The sequence below is a fragment of the Pinus tabuliformis genome, chromosome 5_2, assembly GCF_031772625.1.
Source record: "Pinus tabuliformis cultivar Carrire ecotype Pingquan chromosome 5_2, CPIR1, whole genome shotgun sequence".
Taxonomy (NCBI): domain Eukaryota; kingdom Viridiplantae; phylum Streptophyta; class Pinopsida; order Pinales; family Pinaceae; genus Pinus; species Pinus tabuliformis.
In genome coordinates, this window is record NC_142306.1 from 1095440747 (window position 1) to 1095455211 (window position 14465).

General features: G+C 39.3%; 2 protein-coding genes across 3 annotated transcripts; both read left to right on the top strand.

Moving 5' to 3' along the window:
• The first annotated feature begins 8063 nt into the window (after nt 1-8063).
• On the top strand, nt 8064-12701 carry LOC149163062 (uncharacterized). 2 transcript variants are annotated; one of them, XR_016261964.1, is made up of 7 exons: nt 8064-8499; nt 8597-8641; nt 9467-9755; nt 9995-10436; nt 10535-10595; nt 12181-12267; nt 12405-12701. XR_016261964.1 is itself a non-coding variant. In XM_089437511.1 (6 exons), the coding sequence occupies exons 1-6, from the start codon at nt 8266-8268 to the stop codon at nt 12199-12201; spliced, it is 1092 nt and encodes a 363-aa protein (XP_089293637.1). In that variant the 5' UTR covers nt 8064-8265; the 3' UTR covers nt 12202-12404. The 2 variants fall into 2 exon arrangements, 1 of the variants encoding a protein (XP_089293637.1); XM_089437511.1 differs by lacking the exon at nt 12405-12701 and having other exon boundaries at nt 12181-12404.
• LOC149163063 (protein DETOXIFICATION 41-like) lies at nt 12324-14237 on the top strand. Its single transcript, XM_089437512.1, has 5 exons — nt 12324-12461; nt 12727-12965; nt 13075-13481; nt 13638-13749; nt 14019-14237. The coding sequence occupies exons 1-3, from the start codon at nt 12406-12408 to the stop codon at nt 13182-13184; spliced, it is 405 nt and encodes a 134-aa protein (XP_089293638.1). The 5' UTR covers nt 12324-12405; the 3' UTR covers nt 13185-13481; nt 13638-13749; nt 14019-14237.
• The last annotated feature ends 228 nt before the right edge of the window (nt 14238-14465 follow it).

Below are 14465 nucleotides of genomic sequence, written 5' to 3' on the forward strand. Positions count from 1 at the left end.
GATGAGATTTAAAAAATATGTAGGATAAACTTCAAATAACAACTTGTATAGATGGTGTGAATGGAAAAATAGGTATTGAAGGGATATGCACTAATATAAGTTTTGTGTGACGTTGTGAGATTGATGTGAAGTAGCTACATGTAATATTTGCATCAAGAGCCACTACAAGCAACGCACAATTAATAGTAATGAAAATAAGGCTTTGTTCCACATTGGAGCTGCTCATAAGTTTCTAAAAGGATATAAAATTTTCAACAAATCAAGATGTTGGGTATAATTATTCATTGGGTTAAAAATATGTCAAACATATGAACAATGGATTCATCAGTATATTTGTTATTACATAACAGGGAGAGATATCCCCTCACTACCAATACCAATTTTATATGTCGTCCCTCAAGTTGTCCTCTATCTCTGAGAGAGGGGCCAAATGCTAAGGCATAGTGTGTGGATGCACTTTCTTGTGTTACTCTAGGCCTTTGAGTCAACCCTTAGGCGAATGGTGGGGTGCTCTCTGTTGATTTGGGGTAGCATTGGATGTGCTCTAGCAATGAAATTTGGTGGAGAGGTTGGGGCACATGAGATCTCCAATACCCAGAAAGGGTTTGGGCAGATTCTAAATAGATCATGAGATATTAAAATAATTAATATTTTTAATGGAGTCCCTAAGTCTAAACTTAGGGAAAATAAAATATTAATGTGTATTAATATGAATCTATGTTAGAATGGTCCAAAAGACATGGATCAAGCTAGATCTAATCTTAGTCGTTGATTAGGGACTTAATCTTGGCTGTTGAGATGTCAATAGGAAAAATATAAGAGGAGGCTTGAGGGTCACTTGGAGGATACACCAGAGTGATCAATCATTCTATTCTCTAGAGCGGGGTTTGCTAAGAGAGGTAGAGTCAGTGATCGGGAGAGAAGCTGAGGGGCATTGAGTACAGAGAAACAGAGAAGGCAGAGAGTGTGTCAAGAGAGAATCGCAACAACCAAGGAGAGTGACGTAGAGCCAGCAAGGGCTCACGTAGGGCCACGTAGAGGCAACCAACTGTTGCGCAGAGCACCATAGGGGCTAGCACAACTGACGTAGAGGCTCCCAGAGCTGACGCAGGGCCTCCTGGGGCTGACGTAGTCTAGATTGGGGAGACGCTGAGGTTGCAGGAGCAGTTTTGTGCTAAGGAGCTGCTGGAAGAATTTTCCGAGGTTTCAGCCAGGAGATTTCTCTCAAACTGTGAGCTATAGCTGCTAAGGAAATTCTCTATTGGGTAGGCTAGTTTCAGCACCCAGATTGTACTATGATATTTCTTAATAAGAAAATACTCAGATAGCTACACTAGTTTTCCTGCATTGGGTTTTTCCAAGGACATTGGTCCAAAAATAATGGTGTCATGTGGTGTGCTTGTTCTTGTTTCTTGTAGTTGTTGATCTGTAATATGTTGAGCATGCACTGGTGTTTATTTTTAGTATTTACTTTGTAAATAACTTGTTAAAGAAAAATAACAAGTAGGTAGGAATAAATCAGAAAAAGTGCATGAAGGGTTTCAAAACTAAGTAAACTTAGAAACTTCAACATGGTATCAGAGGGTGATTGCAGATCATAGGAGGATTAAGAGACATCAGTCGAGCAGAGCAATAGTAACAGAAAACAACTATCCTGAGGTGACAGAAGCTGTTTCTAGCAGCACAAAGGCTAAGAAGTGTGACGCAGAGCCAGCCAGAACCACGCAGAAGAATCTGGGAGCTGCGCAGAGCCTCAGAGAGGCAAGTGTTGCTAACGTAGAGGGCCAGAGGGCTGACGCAAACCCATCTGGGGTGACGTAGAGCTAGTGTAGGGCAGAGAGGGGCTAACACAGTTCACAAAGAGACGGTTGCTGTAGTCTAGAAGGCTGCAGGAATATTTCCGAGTGGAGCTAGTGAGGTACTGTAGTCAGAACAGTACCTGATAGAGCAGGGCCAGAGGATTTGTTACCGAGGGTTTCTAGCTTAGGAACCTTGATCGACAGTGCAGTTGCACAAGACGGTCATAGTAGGGGGCATCTCAACAAGTGGCATAAGGATTTCCAGGAGGGAAATAAGGACTTAGAGGGAGTCCAGAAGAGAATTTCCAGATGGGAAGTAGAGAGTCATAGGAGTCGAACAGAGAACTTCGAGGAGGGAAGTAGAGGAGCGTCATGGCAGTACATGGGGTAATAGACCAGGATAGACTAGACGAAGCATCAAACTTCGCAGTCTAGAAGGCTAGAATATTATCAGTGCTTGACAGGAATCGTGTCAAGAACTTCGCCTTGAAGATAATAGCTATCCTAGTCGACCCAAATGATAATGACAAGTACGAAGAGGTGATGGCGACGACAAAGTGCATTATCCTTTATGGGGTCAAGGATCATGTGGTACCACATACAGCCGAGAAGGAAATGACAGTTGAAATGTGGGAGGCTCTCAAGAACCTGTACCAACATACTTCTGTGCAGAGAAGAATGCTGCTCGAGAACCAGATGAGGTTGTATCAGATGAAGAAGGGTCAAACGATTGACTCCTTCCTCGGAGGACTGAATGGGATCCGAGATCAGTTGACTGGTATAGGAGCAACACTGGATCAAGAGCTTATGGTAAGGACAACCATGAATGATGTCTCAGAAGAGTGGGAAGTGTTTGTTTAGAGCATCCTGGGCAGAGGGATCTCCTACCTTGGGACAAGATGTGGGAAGCTCTTCGCTAGGAAGAGATCAGACGACAGTCAAAGATAGGTAGCAGCAGTAAAGGGATCAAGGTCAAACAGGAGGAGGAGGATGTGGCCTTAGCATCTGAGGGAAAGCAGGAGAAGCGGAAGAAGAAATATCTCTCCAAGATCAAGTGCTTCCATTGTCAGGAGATGGGTCATTATGCAACCCAATGCCCAAGGAAGAAGAGTAAGGAAGAGTCTTCTGAGACTAAGGTAGCGCCAACACGAGCAAAGAATGAATTTTTGACAGAGGATGATTGTGCAATGAGTGCACACACCCCACTTGAGTAGAAGTGGGGAGACATCGAGTTGTAGTTAGGCGGAATACAAGCGATGAGGGGCAGGATCTTTGAGGTACCCAGCCTCTTGGATTAGACCTTGCTACGGGAGCCTCGAAGAGGAGTAGCAGGACTGGGTGGGTGGGTAGAGATGGATGTGGATGGGGTGGCAGAGAGAGCTACAATGCAAGAGTCCCAAGATAGTGCAGAGCTAGCAGGCTGCAGCAGTGCGAGATGCACAGGAGTGTTGCACCAGTGCAAGAAGGCACAAAGAGATGTGTAATGGTGCGAGATGTAGGGAGGTGTTGCAGCAGCGTAGAGGTTAGAGAGAGGGAGCACTTGTCAATGACAGAGGGAGCTTCAACATAAGTGGGTGTTTATAGCCCCACAGGGAGTTTAGTTAGGAGATCAGTTACTTACTTCTCAGTAACTAAGTTGTAGTGCAGCAGTGGATAGCATGGTGCAACATGATGAGAGGAGGTGCAGTGCTGGGAGTTGTTGTAAATATGCAGCACTAGCAATGGGAGAACCATGGATAGCAGTACAAGATGCAGCAGTGCGGAGGATGTTGGGTAGGAAGGCCTGGCATCAGCACAGGTACTGATGCCAGATGATCAAAGTAATACTCAGTAAGGAGTATTGCTAGAGCACAGTCCTCGCTAAGAGGGAGTGTTGATTTGGGGTAGCATCGGATGTGCTTTAGCCACGAAATTTAACAGAGAGGTTGGGGCACATGAGATTTCCAATACCCAGAAAGGGTTTGGGTAGATTCTAAATAGATCAAAAGATATTAAAACAATTAATATTTTTAATGGAGTCTCAAAGTCTAAACTTAGGGAAAATAAAATATTAATGTGTATTAATATGAATCTGTGTTAGAATGGTCCAAAAGACATGGATCAAGCCAGATCTAATCTTAGCCGTTGATTAGGGACTTAATCTCGACTGTTGAGATGTCAACAGGAAAAGTATAAGAGGAGGCTTGAGGGTCACTTGGAGGATACACTAGAGTGATCAGCCATTCTATTCTCTAGAGCGGGGTTTGCTAAGAGAGGTAGAATAAGTGATCGGGAGAGCAGCTGAGGGGCATTAAGTACAAAGAAATAGAGAAGTCAGAGAGTGTGCCGGGAGAACATCGCAGCAACCAAGGAGAGTGATGCAGAGTCAATAAGGGCTCATGTAGGGCCACACAGAGGCAGCAAAGTGTTACTCAGAGCACTAGAGGGGCTAGCGCAGTTGATGCAGAGGCTCCCAGAGCTTAAGCAGGGCCTCCTAGGGCTAACACAGGCCTAAAAAGGCTGACGCAGGGCCAACGTGAGACAGAGAGGGGCTGACATAGTCTAGATTGGGCAGACGCTGGGGTTGCACGAGCAGTTTTGTGCTGAGGAGCTGCTGGAAGGATTTTCCGGGGTTTCAGCCAAGAGATTTCTCTCAAACTGTTAGGTATAGCTACCAAGGAAATTATGTGTTTGGTAGGCCAGTTTCGGCACCCAGATTGTACTATGATATTTCTTAATAAGAAAACCCTCAGATAGTTGCACCGGTTTTCCCGCATTGGGTTTTCCCGGGGACATTGGCCCAAGAATAATGGTGTCATGTGGTGTGTTTGTTCTTGTTTATTTTAGTTGTTGATCTGAAATATGTTGAGCATGCACTGGTTTTTATTTTCAGTATTTACTTTGTAAATAACTTGTCAAAGAAAAATAACAAGTAGGTAGGAATAAATCAGAAAAAGTGCAAGAAGGGTTTCTAAACTAAGTAAACTTAGAAACTTCAACACTATCAATATTTTCTAAGGCAAGAGTCCTTGTTTGTCACCCAAGGAAAACCTATTTAAACATATGAAGCTTAATTTGGATTTATAACTAAGAAAAATGGTACATGGATCCAATCTTTGCTATTGATTTAGAGTAAGAATAAGATGTTGAATTTTAATTTGGAGGAATTCAAAAAAGGCCAATCAAAGGAGGGTTTCAAAGTGATTCAACCACATGAATGATTTTGTAATTTGTGGACACCATGATCTAGTTCAAATTGGAAACTAACTTAAAAAGGAACAAATGTTTTTCTTCTCATAATAACCGCCCACCTGAACGGGCCGCATGCCCAACTGACTCAACATAAGGAGCTTGAACTTGATGGACCCAAGAATAATTGAAACCATGCCTCATGATAGAGGGCCCAAGAGTTGGAAAGGGGAGCTTCAACCAACTGGGCTATCCATCAGGGCTTAAAAAAGGAACAAATACAGATAAAGGAGGAGGTAGAAATACTTTCCTAGCATATATTCTTTGGACATAAAACCAATGGGAAAGATACATTAGCTTATTCAAAAAATTAAGATGAAAAAACCAACATAGCTTGCTTGAATTTTCTATCATTCAGTGGCAACAACCTTGAACTTGATTTCACAATAAACCAAATAGTTCATTAATCAAATAGTAGTTTTGATGGTGGGGACTATATAACTCTTACATTTGAAACAACCATTCTATGAAGACAAAACATTGCACCAAGGGTTGGGATTTCAAAACCACTATCTTCAACCTTTTTATTTCTCTCTAGAGAGCTTGTTACTTAGAAGATGCTTATAGTAAGTACGAGACTTAAGAAGATGAGAAGTGGAGGGAGAAGAATCCTATTGTTGCTACAAAACTATTATGCTTTAGATATATCTTTATTTTTCATGTTCTCTACCTTTATTTTTCCCTCTTCAGTGGCTGAAAAATTAAACTCTTGAATGGAGAAACTTATTGTGTAAAAGAAAATTTTTTCTTACTTATACACATTTTGGGAAAATGCATGCCTACAATTCAATTAAGAAAGAATAAGAAAACATCCTTGGGGAAATCAATGAGAAACTTCAATTTCACATGGGATTCTATTCAAATAGTTTGTTAACTTAAGCTTTGGGGCGACCACTCTCTCTACTCAATCCCATGGGATAATAATTGAACTCTTTGTTAACTTGTGCTTTAAGGCCACCACTCTATCTTTATCTCGTGAAATTAGAGCCACATGTGCAACCCCAAAATTAAATTGATTGTGTTTCCCATATGGAGATTCCTTACCATGCATCTTCTTTTCATAGGGTCACTCATTTCTATAAAGTACATATCTTCATTTGCCTTTAAATCGGAATGAATTTGAACGGTACCAATGTTATTTGATGGAGGACCTATTTAAGGAATCATGCTTAATCATTGAAATCAAGCCAAGGCATTAGCTTGAATAGTGATAACAGTCACTACTTTGAGGAATTAGTCCCAACTTTGAAATTGAGCCTAGTTTAAACGATGATAATGGGTTCTAATTTAAGGAACTGGGCTCAATCTTTGAACTTAGGCCAAGGCATTAAATTATAAAATGAAAAGGGGATCAATTTCTAGGAATCACACCTAATCTTTGAAATTGAGCTAAGACAACAAATTGAATAATGGGAAGGGGGTTTGATTTTGAGGAATCATGTTAGATCTTAAAATTGGGACAAGGAAACTCTTTAAACATGCAAGAAGAGGCTTTTTTCATATCACGCTTGATCTAGAAATTGGGGGAAGACAATACTTCAAAAGCTCGATTTAGGAATTGGGATTGATCTTGAAGTCAGGCCAAGGCAACTGTTGAAAGAGAGATAAGGGCTTAATTGAGGGTCATGTTTAATCTTAAAATTGGGCCAAGGAAACTCTTTGAACAAGTGAAGGAGGGCCCAATTTGGAAATCAAGTCTGATTTACTAATCAGGATGGAAGCAAAGTTTGAATGAGGAAGGGAAGGTAAGGGTTTTAAGCACTCGAAGGCACGTGACTAAATGTGAAAGAACCCTTAAGTCTGTGAAAACTATGAAGGTAAGGCTTGACATTGATTTAATTAGCCGTGTAAATTTTGTGGGCTCAACGAGGTGATAAAAATGAGCATAATTAAAAGGATACCTTTATTGACCCTATCAACTCTATGGTTCTTCCCACGCTATCAATACACTCTTTACTTTAACACAATACAAGATCATTATGGTTAATGAAATTCAACAACCCACTTTAACACAATACAAGATCATTAGGGTTAATGAAAGTCAACAACCCAAATTGTAATTGACCGTGTCTAACTATTATACATTTTGGAATTTATGACTGTAATTCGGTTAAACACTAATCTTTTATTCTTTAAATGTGTTTTTTACAACGTATATAGATTCAACACCCTTATAAACTTGTAAGGCACTCAATTGTGGATAATTTTAACTCAAACTTGTGATTACAATAAATCCCTATATAATTTTGAGCAAATTCAACAAGAATATATACTTGAAAAAACTCCAAAATTTATAACAAATAAACTAAAGCACTGTAATTTAACCATAAACATTTCTTCTTTCATTGTAAATTTATTTTTATAACCACTCTTATGGTTGCTTAAAATATATATATATATATATATATTTTATAATATTCCAAATTTAAGTGTAATTTAAAATATACTATACTAATAACTTTCATTAACAACATTATTAAATATGTGGCACGGATAACATCATCTAATTTTGGAGTGGACTTATCCATCAATAATTCCTCCCACGGCCTATAGTCAAAACAAAATATAAATATAAATATATAGGGAGATAGCTGAGCTAATTTTGGAAATGGAGAGAAGAAAAGTCAACAACCTAAAGTCATTAATATTTAGGCCGATAGGCCTTTCTTTGAAAGGGACCTTTCGTCGTCCTACTCCTTCTGACGCTGACACCTGGCGAAATTCGTCTCTGTTCAGGAAACTACTATAGGTTGACACCTGGCGAACTTAGTCTTCGTTCAGGAAACGACTACCTCAGACACCTGCCGCTCTTCGTCTTTGTTCAGGAATATCGGCCTGCATATCGGCCTCATCCATCCCCTGGACGCCTTCCCTTACAATCTTTTCTGAGCTGCTGGAGATCCGTTATCCGTTTCTTGACAGAGACTATCAGTTTCTTGACAGAGACGAAAGAAAGGGCCTGGATTTGTATAATAGATGGGATTTGAGCATCGGATTTACGTTAGATGACGATGTCGTGCCTGGCAGATCCGAAGGGTTTATTTTTGGCTGCTATTTGATATCAGAGTTCTGTTTTTGCAGGGTTGGGGTGTAGCCGTTTTAACAGGGGTCCCTCGTTCAGACGCAGTCTTTAAAACGAATCCTGTAAACTTTCTGAGCGAGAAAACGTTGAAAGGAACCTTCTTTGGAAATTATAAGCCTCGTACTGATTTGCCAGGCCTTGTAGAGATGTATTTGAATGGGGTACCTGCTGTTACTTTGGTTTGGTATTTGGATTGGAATAGCGATGAAGAAGCGGTACCAGGAGAGTCCTCCTCGGCATCACGCGAATGAGAGTGATGGCGGTTCCAACTCCAAGAAGAGGCAGAAGCAGCAGCAGCAGCCCTCCAATGGAAGAATTAGGCTCCCACCAACCAATTCAAAGCAGGCATCTTTTGAAGATTCATCTCTCAAATCAGCAACCCCAAGGGCGGTTAGTAGATTCAACTGCTCTCGTATTGTGTTTTTTTGGTCTCTCAGCTTTGTTATTCATTGAATACAGCATTAAACCGTTTTCTTGTATTTTGCAGAAGTCCAGCAATCACAGTAAGCACAGGGCTGCCAAAATAGCCAAGGTGTGCTTTGCCTTACTTTAACTACATTTGATTTTTGATTGTTCTTATCAAACATTTGCTTACTGTATTGGGGCATTCGTGGATGATAGGGGAAAGGATTGAAATTTTAACTTTCATCCATTTACACAATAAAAATCATGTATTTGCATTGAAAGTGACTGCTAATGAACTTGATTGGAAGGACTAAAACTGGATGTCGGGGTGTAGACAACCAATCTACATTTTGTGCACAAAGATAATTTAATTTCTTCTTCCTTCTTGACAAAGAAACCCAGCAAATAGGCTTGTGCAGTGAACTGTTATAATCCCCACCCAACGGTTCATACTGGTCAAGGGAATCAAGTCTAGCAAATGATAAGTCCTAATGAGGTAATCAATGTTTTGGATTAATACTCCTTTAGCAACATAAAAAATTCCAGATTTTGAAGACTGATCAGTTACCAAAATTAGAGGAGATGCCCAAAATATTTCCTTATTTAATTATGAGCTGTTAAACTCATAGAAGCATAACAGTTGAGACAAAAGCAACACAGGATTAAGTTGAATATTGGTGGGACTGGAGGTTACACACGTGATACTCTGCGTAACACATAGAACTTGCTTTTGTTTGTACAAATGTTGACAATTTTATGGATCCTCCAGTAGAGAGGCATGAGTGATGTCGATATTCCTTTGCATCATAGGTGGATACTCAACAACTGGGAACCTGCCTTTTTACCTGCTTGGGGGATCTCAAGCTTACCATGATTTGTTCTACTACTAAAAGATGGTATGCCTGTCGCTCATGATCATGCTTGTATGCTAAGGTTTGATTAATGCATGCAGATATCCCCATCAAAGCAGGAAGTGGAAGTTGCAGAAACTTTATATGATCTTGCAAGGATGTTTGTAAATCAAGCAAGACCTAATGAGCCAATTCGTGAAGTTAAGGTGGATCCAAAGCTAGAGTGGCAGCCTGAGGTGAAACCTGAACCAGCAAGTGCTACTTCATTATTTCCTGCATCTGATGCAACATCAGCTCAATCTATACAGCACGCTCCATCATCTGGTCTTGGACCATCTGTTGCTGCTGCCAGCTCCCCATCATCAACTCAGACTCCTGTTCACTCAGGAGGTATGATTTTGATGCTTATTCCTGTAGATACTGAATCCACATTGTGAAGACAATTCTTTCTTAATCTACAATTAATTGAATTAGGTTATAATCCCAGCTTAATTCCCATGCTCTGTGGTCCCAACACTGCAAGTGCGGACTTGATACATTCAAAGCTATGTTTTAGCTGTGTTATTTTACTTCCAAAATCTTCTTTCATTTCACTTAACTACTTTCATTTCACTTAACTATATTGGCAGCACCCAAAAAGAAACGGCCACATGGCTCAAAGGTGAAGGTTGGGGGAAAACCAGTGGCATCAACTGCTACTAGCCCATGCATATCGGCCACTTCATTGGGAGTTGCTACAGAGTTTGTTGATGCCAAACAAGTTCAGCAACAGACACAGTCTACCAGAATACCTTCAGCAGGATCAATAGTAGTCCCAGAGATATCATTGGCAACTGGCTCCTCTACCTCAACTGCTGTGCCAGTATCATCTTTGCCAACTAAACAATTGCAAACGGTGGACAATAACTCTGCAACGAGTGATAAAAAATCATATAGAATTGAAGTCAGTGGCCATGCACTGGTGGACAACACAAGTACCAAAGAATCTGTAGCTGTTGCTGACAAGAGCGAGGATGTTGTTGGGAGCTCTGTTGCCAGAGAAGACATGACTAAAGTTGAAAATGAGGAAAGGTAAGTTTAATTTCTGGCCTTTGTAATTCTGAATATGTTGGTCTAGCATAAATGCCACTGATGTGCTATTCTAACAATGTTATCCATGTTGCTCACAGATCAATGCCATCACCCCCAGTTGAAGTTGCTTGTACTACAAAAGTTGAAATTGATTTGATGGTAAGCTTTAGGGTAGTCGCTTTTGCAACTTACGGATATATTCATGTGTGTTGGAAGTTAAATGGGCAGTCCTAAATGGGTTGCTTGTGTTTAATTTAAGAAAGGCCGGGAACAATCTTGTAGCTTCTGATCATGTATTATCTATTTTGAATTCTTTTTTGGACATATTGTACACATAATTGTGTCCAACCTGGATATTGAATTGTATTTATGTGACGATGGCTGTCTTTGGCTTCTTTGCTATTAGAAATAGCTGTTTTGATCACTTTTTTCATGAGAGTTAAAAGTTGTATGGTTTATTCGTTATTTTACAGGTCCTTGCAATTTTCTTTTACAGTTCCCTGCATGCATCTGCCCTTTTTTCTTAAAAGAATGTTCAAAATTAATTTTTGTAATTCTCAAAATTTCTATGATGTGTTGTACCAATCAATTTAAGTGTCATAGTTACACTTTCATTTGAGGGAAAAACTTTTTTTTTGTGATTTTTCCAAATTGTTGAAATGTTCATCTTTTTTTCTTTTTAAAATAGAAATATTGAGAAAATAAATTAAAAATATGTAACTACATATATGTAATTTTTTATTTCTAAGAAATATAGTGAAAATATATATATATATATATATATATATATATATATATATATATATATATATATACTCTCACATGAAAATAGTGGCTGTAAATATCATTCCAATTAAAATTGGACAAAAAAATTTCACACGTTTTCTTCTTCACTCTAAACTTTCTATCATCGAGGGATCTGTTCTGTTTATATCAGCTTATAACTATTTCATGATAGCGGATATATTTTAGAGATTGAATTATATATTTTCAAAATTCAATCAATATAAACAAATCAAATAGTTGAATTTTGCAATATCAATAAATTGACTTTTCTTATATCTATAAAATGAGCACTTGATTTCTAAGGCGGTGGAGGCCTTTTATGAACTGGACGTGGATTCCATGAGGGCGGCGTCTCGGATGGAGAAGTTTAGTCATCTGCCAGAGGTCCATGATAATAATGACTGGAACTGCAATACTCCTGGGCATCCTCTACTATTTTGCAGATCCAGTATTGATTGCCATAGGGCAGAGTAAAGAAATCTCTGCTGCAGGAGGTATTTTTGCCAAAGGTCTTATTCCTCAGTTGTTTGCTTTTGCCCTCAATTGCCCCATGCAGAGGTTTTTGCAGGCTCAGAACATAGTGGCCCCTATTGCCTATATTGTTGTTGGGACATGTCTATTCCATACATTGATCACCTGGGTGGCAGTAGACAAGCTAGGATTTGGCCTGCTAGGGATAGCCTAATAGTGAGTTTGACTTGGTGGGTTCTGGTCATTACTACTGCCTTGTATATATTCTATAGCCCATACTGCAGGCATACATGGACGGGCTTCACCTTGAAGGCCTTCACAGGACTCTGGTCATACTTCAAGTTAACTCTGGCATCGGCTGTTATGCTAACGTATGCCTTAATACTCTTTGGAAGATACACAAACTATCTAAATTATATCTGGGTGTTTACATAATAGCTTAGCCTGTTTTGACAAGTTTTGTTTTGTTCCACACCTGATTTTGCAGTTTGGAAATATGGTACATTGAAGTATTGGTGCTTGTATCGGGTTGGCTGCCAAATGCAGAGGTCGCTCTGGATTCCATTTCTGTTTGGTATGAGACTTTCCCATTTAAAGCTAACTAATTTAAAGCCAAATACAAGCTCCATGCCTATGCATTGTCCCAACTTTGTTAGATAGCTATGCCAGTTAATATATCTCTAACGTGCCAGGTTTTGAACATATATGCAGCATGAATTATTACAACTGGGAGTTGATGGCAATGTTGGGTCTCAGTACAGCTGCAAGGTATACATTTATGATTTATAGTAATATATTGTTTTATTGGGGCATTTTTATGGCTATTGCAGATTTTGGGAATATCTTTAAATCTGACCATCGCCAGAGGGGTCAAACAATTGACCCCTCTCCTGGAGGTAGGATTCTCCAATATTGGGCAAAACTGCAATTCACATAAATTCAGCGGTTTTATATAGCATGGTATACCTTTTTTTTCCCATTTGCTGTATCTAGAAATTGGTTTTCTTTATTGTGGTATTTATATTATTTGCAGTATAAGAGTGGGTAATGAGCTGGGAGCCAGGAGACCTAAAACTGCAAGATTTTCAGTTATAGTTGTGGTGGTCACTTGCTTCATAATAAGTGTCATACTTGCCATTGGGATTCTGATACTGAAGAAAGAACTCGCCATGGCATTCACAAGCACCAGTGTGGTTATACGCGCAGTCTATGCATTGATACCTCTACTTGCAATATCTGTTCTCTTGAATGGCACCCAACCTATTCTCTCAGGTTGGAATTTTCAGTATCAACAATTTATTTGCAGCAGAAAGCTGGTAGTTGATGTTTGCTATATTTAGGTTATATTTTCGTTGACATCATAAAGGTATTGTGATTGCAGGGGTGGCAATTGGATGTGGATGGCAAGCTGTGGTGGCATATGTGTTACTTTCATGCTACGATGTATATAGCTCTTTACCTGATCTATTCATTGGCAGGTGGGCTCAATAACTGTTCCAGAAGTTATTGAAAATGCATCGTCAAACCAAGATAATGATAATCATGAACCAGTACCCAAAGCTAAGAATACCGAAATTTACGATGAAACTAAGGAATCTATTGTAGAGACAGGGCATGAGCAATGCAAAGATTGGTATACTCAAAATAACAATGAGAAAGTTGGGGAGACGGGAGAACCAACAGATTATTTGAGCAAGAGGGAAAAGGAGGATGTGGATAAACAAATGCTGGAGGGAGCTGCCAAAAAAGCTGTGGAAGATTTAATGGATCAGACAGTAGATGGATCTGGTAGGTGGAATGCATTTCAATAAAATTGAAATGGATTCTGTAACTTAATATATCTGCTCTTTTTAAGTTGCTAGCGGGGATTCACTTATTTTCCTTAATTGCTTTTGTTTCAATGCATATTTATTGTTTCTGTCATTTCTTGTGCTGTATAAACAGATTTAGCTTTATTGCCTTCCATGACAACCAGAACAGAAAGTAGCGCTACAAGTCTACCACTATCCGTTTCTTTGGGTGTCACTGGCTGGCCTGGCGGGGTTCCTTCATCAGGGTATTTGCACAAAACTTTGGTTGCCTGTTTAGTGTCTAGAGAAATTTTGATATGCTGCATCAAAGCAGGGTATATTCACATTTTATTTGAAATCTTTCACAGGTATCACTCACTTGCAAACCATAATTGTAGATAATACTGTGTGGTCATATTTCCCAGTTTTTTTTTTTTTTGTCCGTACCATGACGGGAGCAATCTATGCTTATCATATCTAATTAGAGTTATAATTACGGTTTTAATCTTTCCTTCCTTGATTGTTAAATTTGCAGGAGCTTGAACTGGATAAATTTGTTACAGACAAGGTTTCTTTTGCTGACATCAACAAGGCATTTGATCACATGCTTAAAGGAGAGGGTCTGAGAACTGTAATTAAAGTCATCCAGGATTAGTGACAAATATGAACACAGTTGGAATATCTCCAATGTTATGAAGGCATGCTGAACTATTTCAAACTGTTATGTGATTAATGTCGTGGCTTTTATGTGTAACTATGGTATGCAATTAAAGTCCTGGAAAGCATGTAAACAGTTATAATAATTTTAGGGTAAGTATGATGTTTAATTTTTGACACTGCTTCCAAAACAGCCATCCAAAAGGTCATTACTATAATAGCTTGATTAGAAATAGATTGAATGAGAAGGTCCAGATGGGGTATTCAATCATCTCCATCCATCTGTTCTGCATCCTCAGTGCTTACTTGAACAATATATCAACCT

Excerpts from the sequence above, each read along its gene's own strand:
- LOC149163062 (XM_089437511.1), top strand. The coding sequence starts at position 8,266 with ATGGGGTACCTGCTGTTACTTTGGTTTGGTATTTGGATTGGAATAGCG. Across the intron at positions 8,500-8,596 it reads AATCAGCAACCCCAAGGGCG|AAGTCCAGCAATCACAGTAA; the intron begins GTTAGTAGATTC and ends TGTATTTTGCAG. Across the intron at positions 9,756-9,994 it reads GACTCCTGTTCACTCAGGAG|CACCCAAAAAGAAACGGCCA; the intron begins GTATGATTTTGA and ends CTATATTGGCAG.
- LOC149163063 (XM_089437512.1), top strand. The coding sequence starts at position 12,406 with ATGAATTATTACAACTGGGAGTTGATGGCAATGTTGGGTCTCAGTACA. Across the intron at positions 12,462-12,726 it reads GGTCTCAGTACAGCTGCAAG|TATAAGAGTGGGTAATGAGC; the intron begins GTATACATTTAT and ends TATTATTTGCAG. Across the intron at positions 12,966-13,074 it reads CACCCAACCTATTCTCTCAG|GGGTGGCAATTGGATGTGGA; the intron begins GTTGGAATTTTC and ends TTGTGATTGCAG.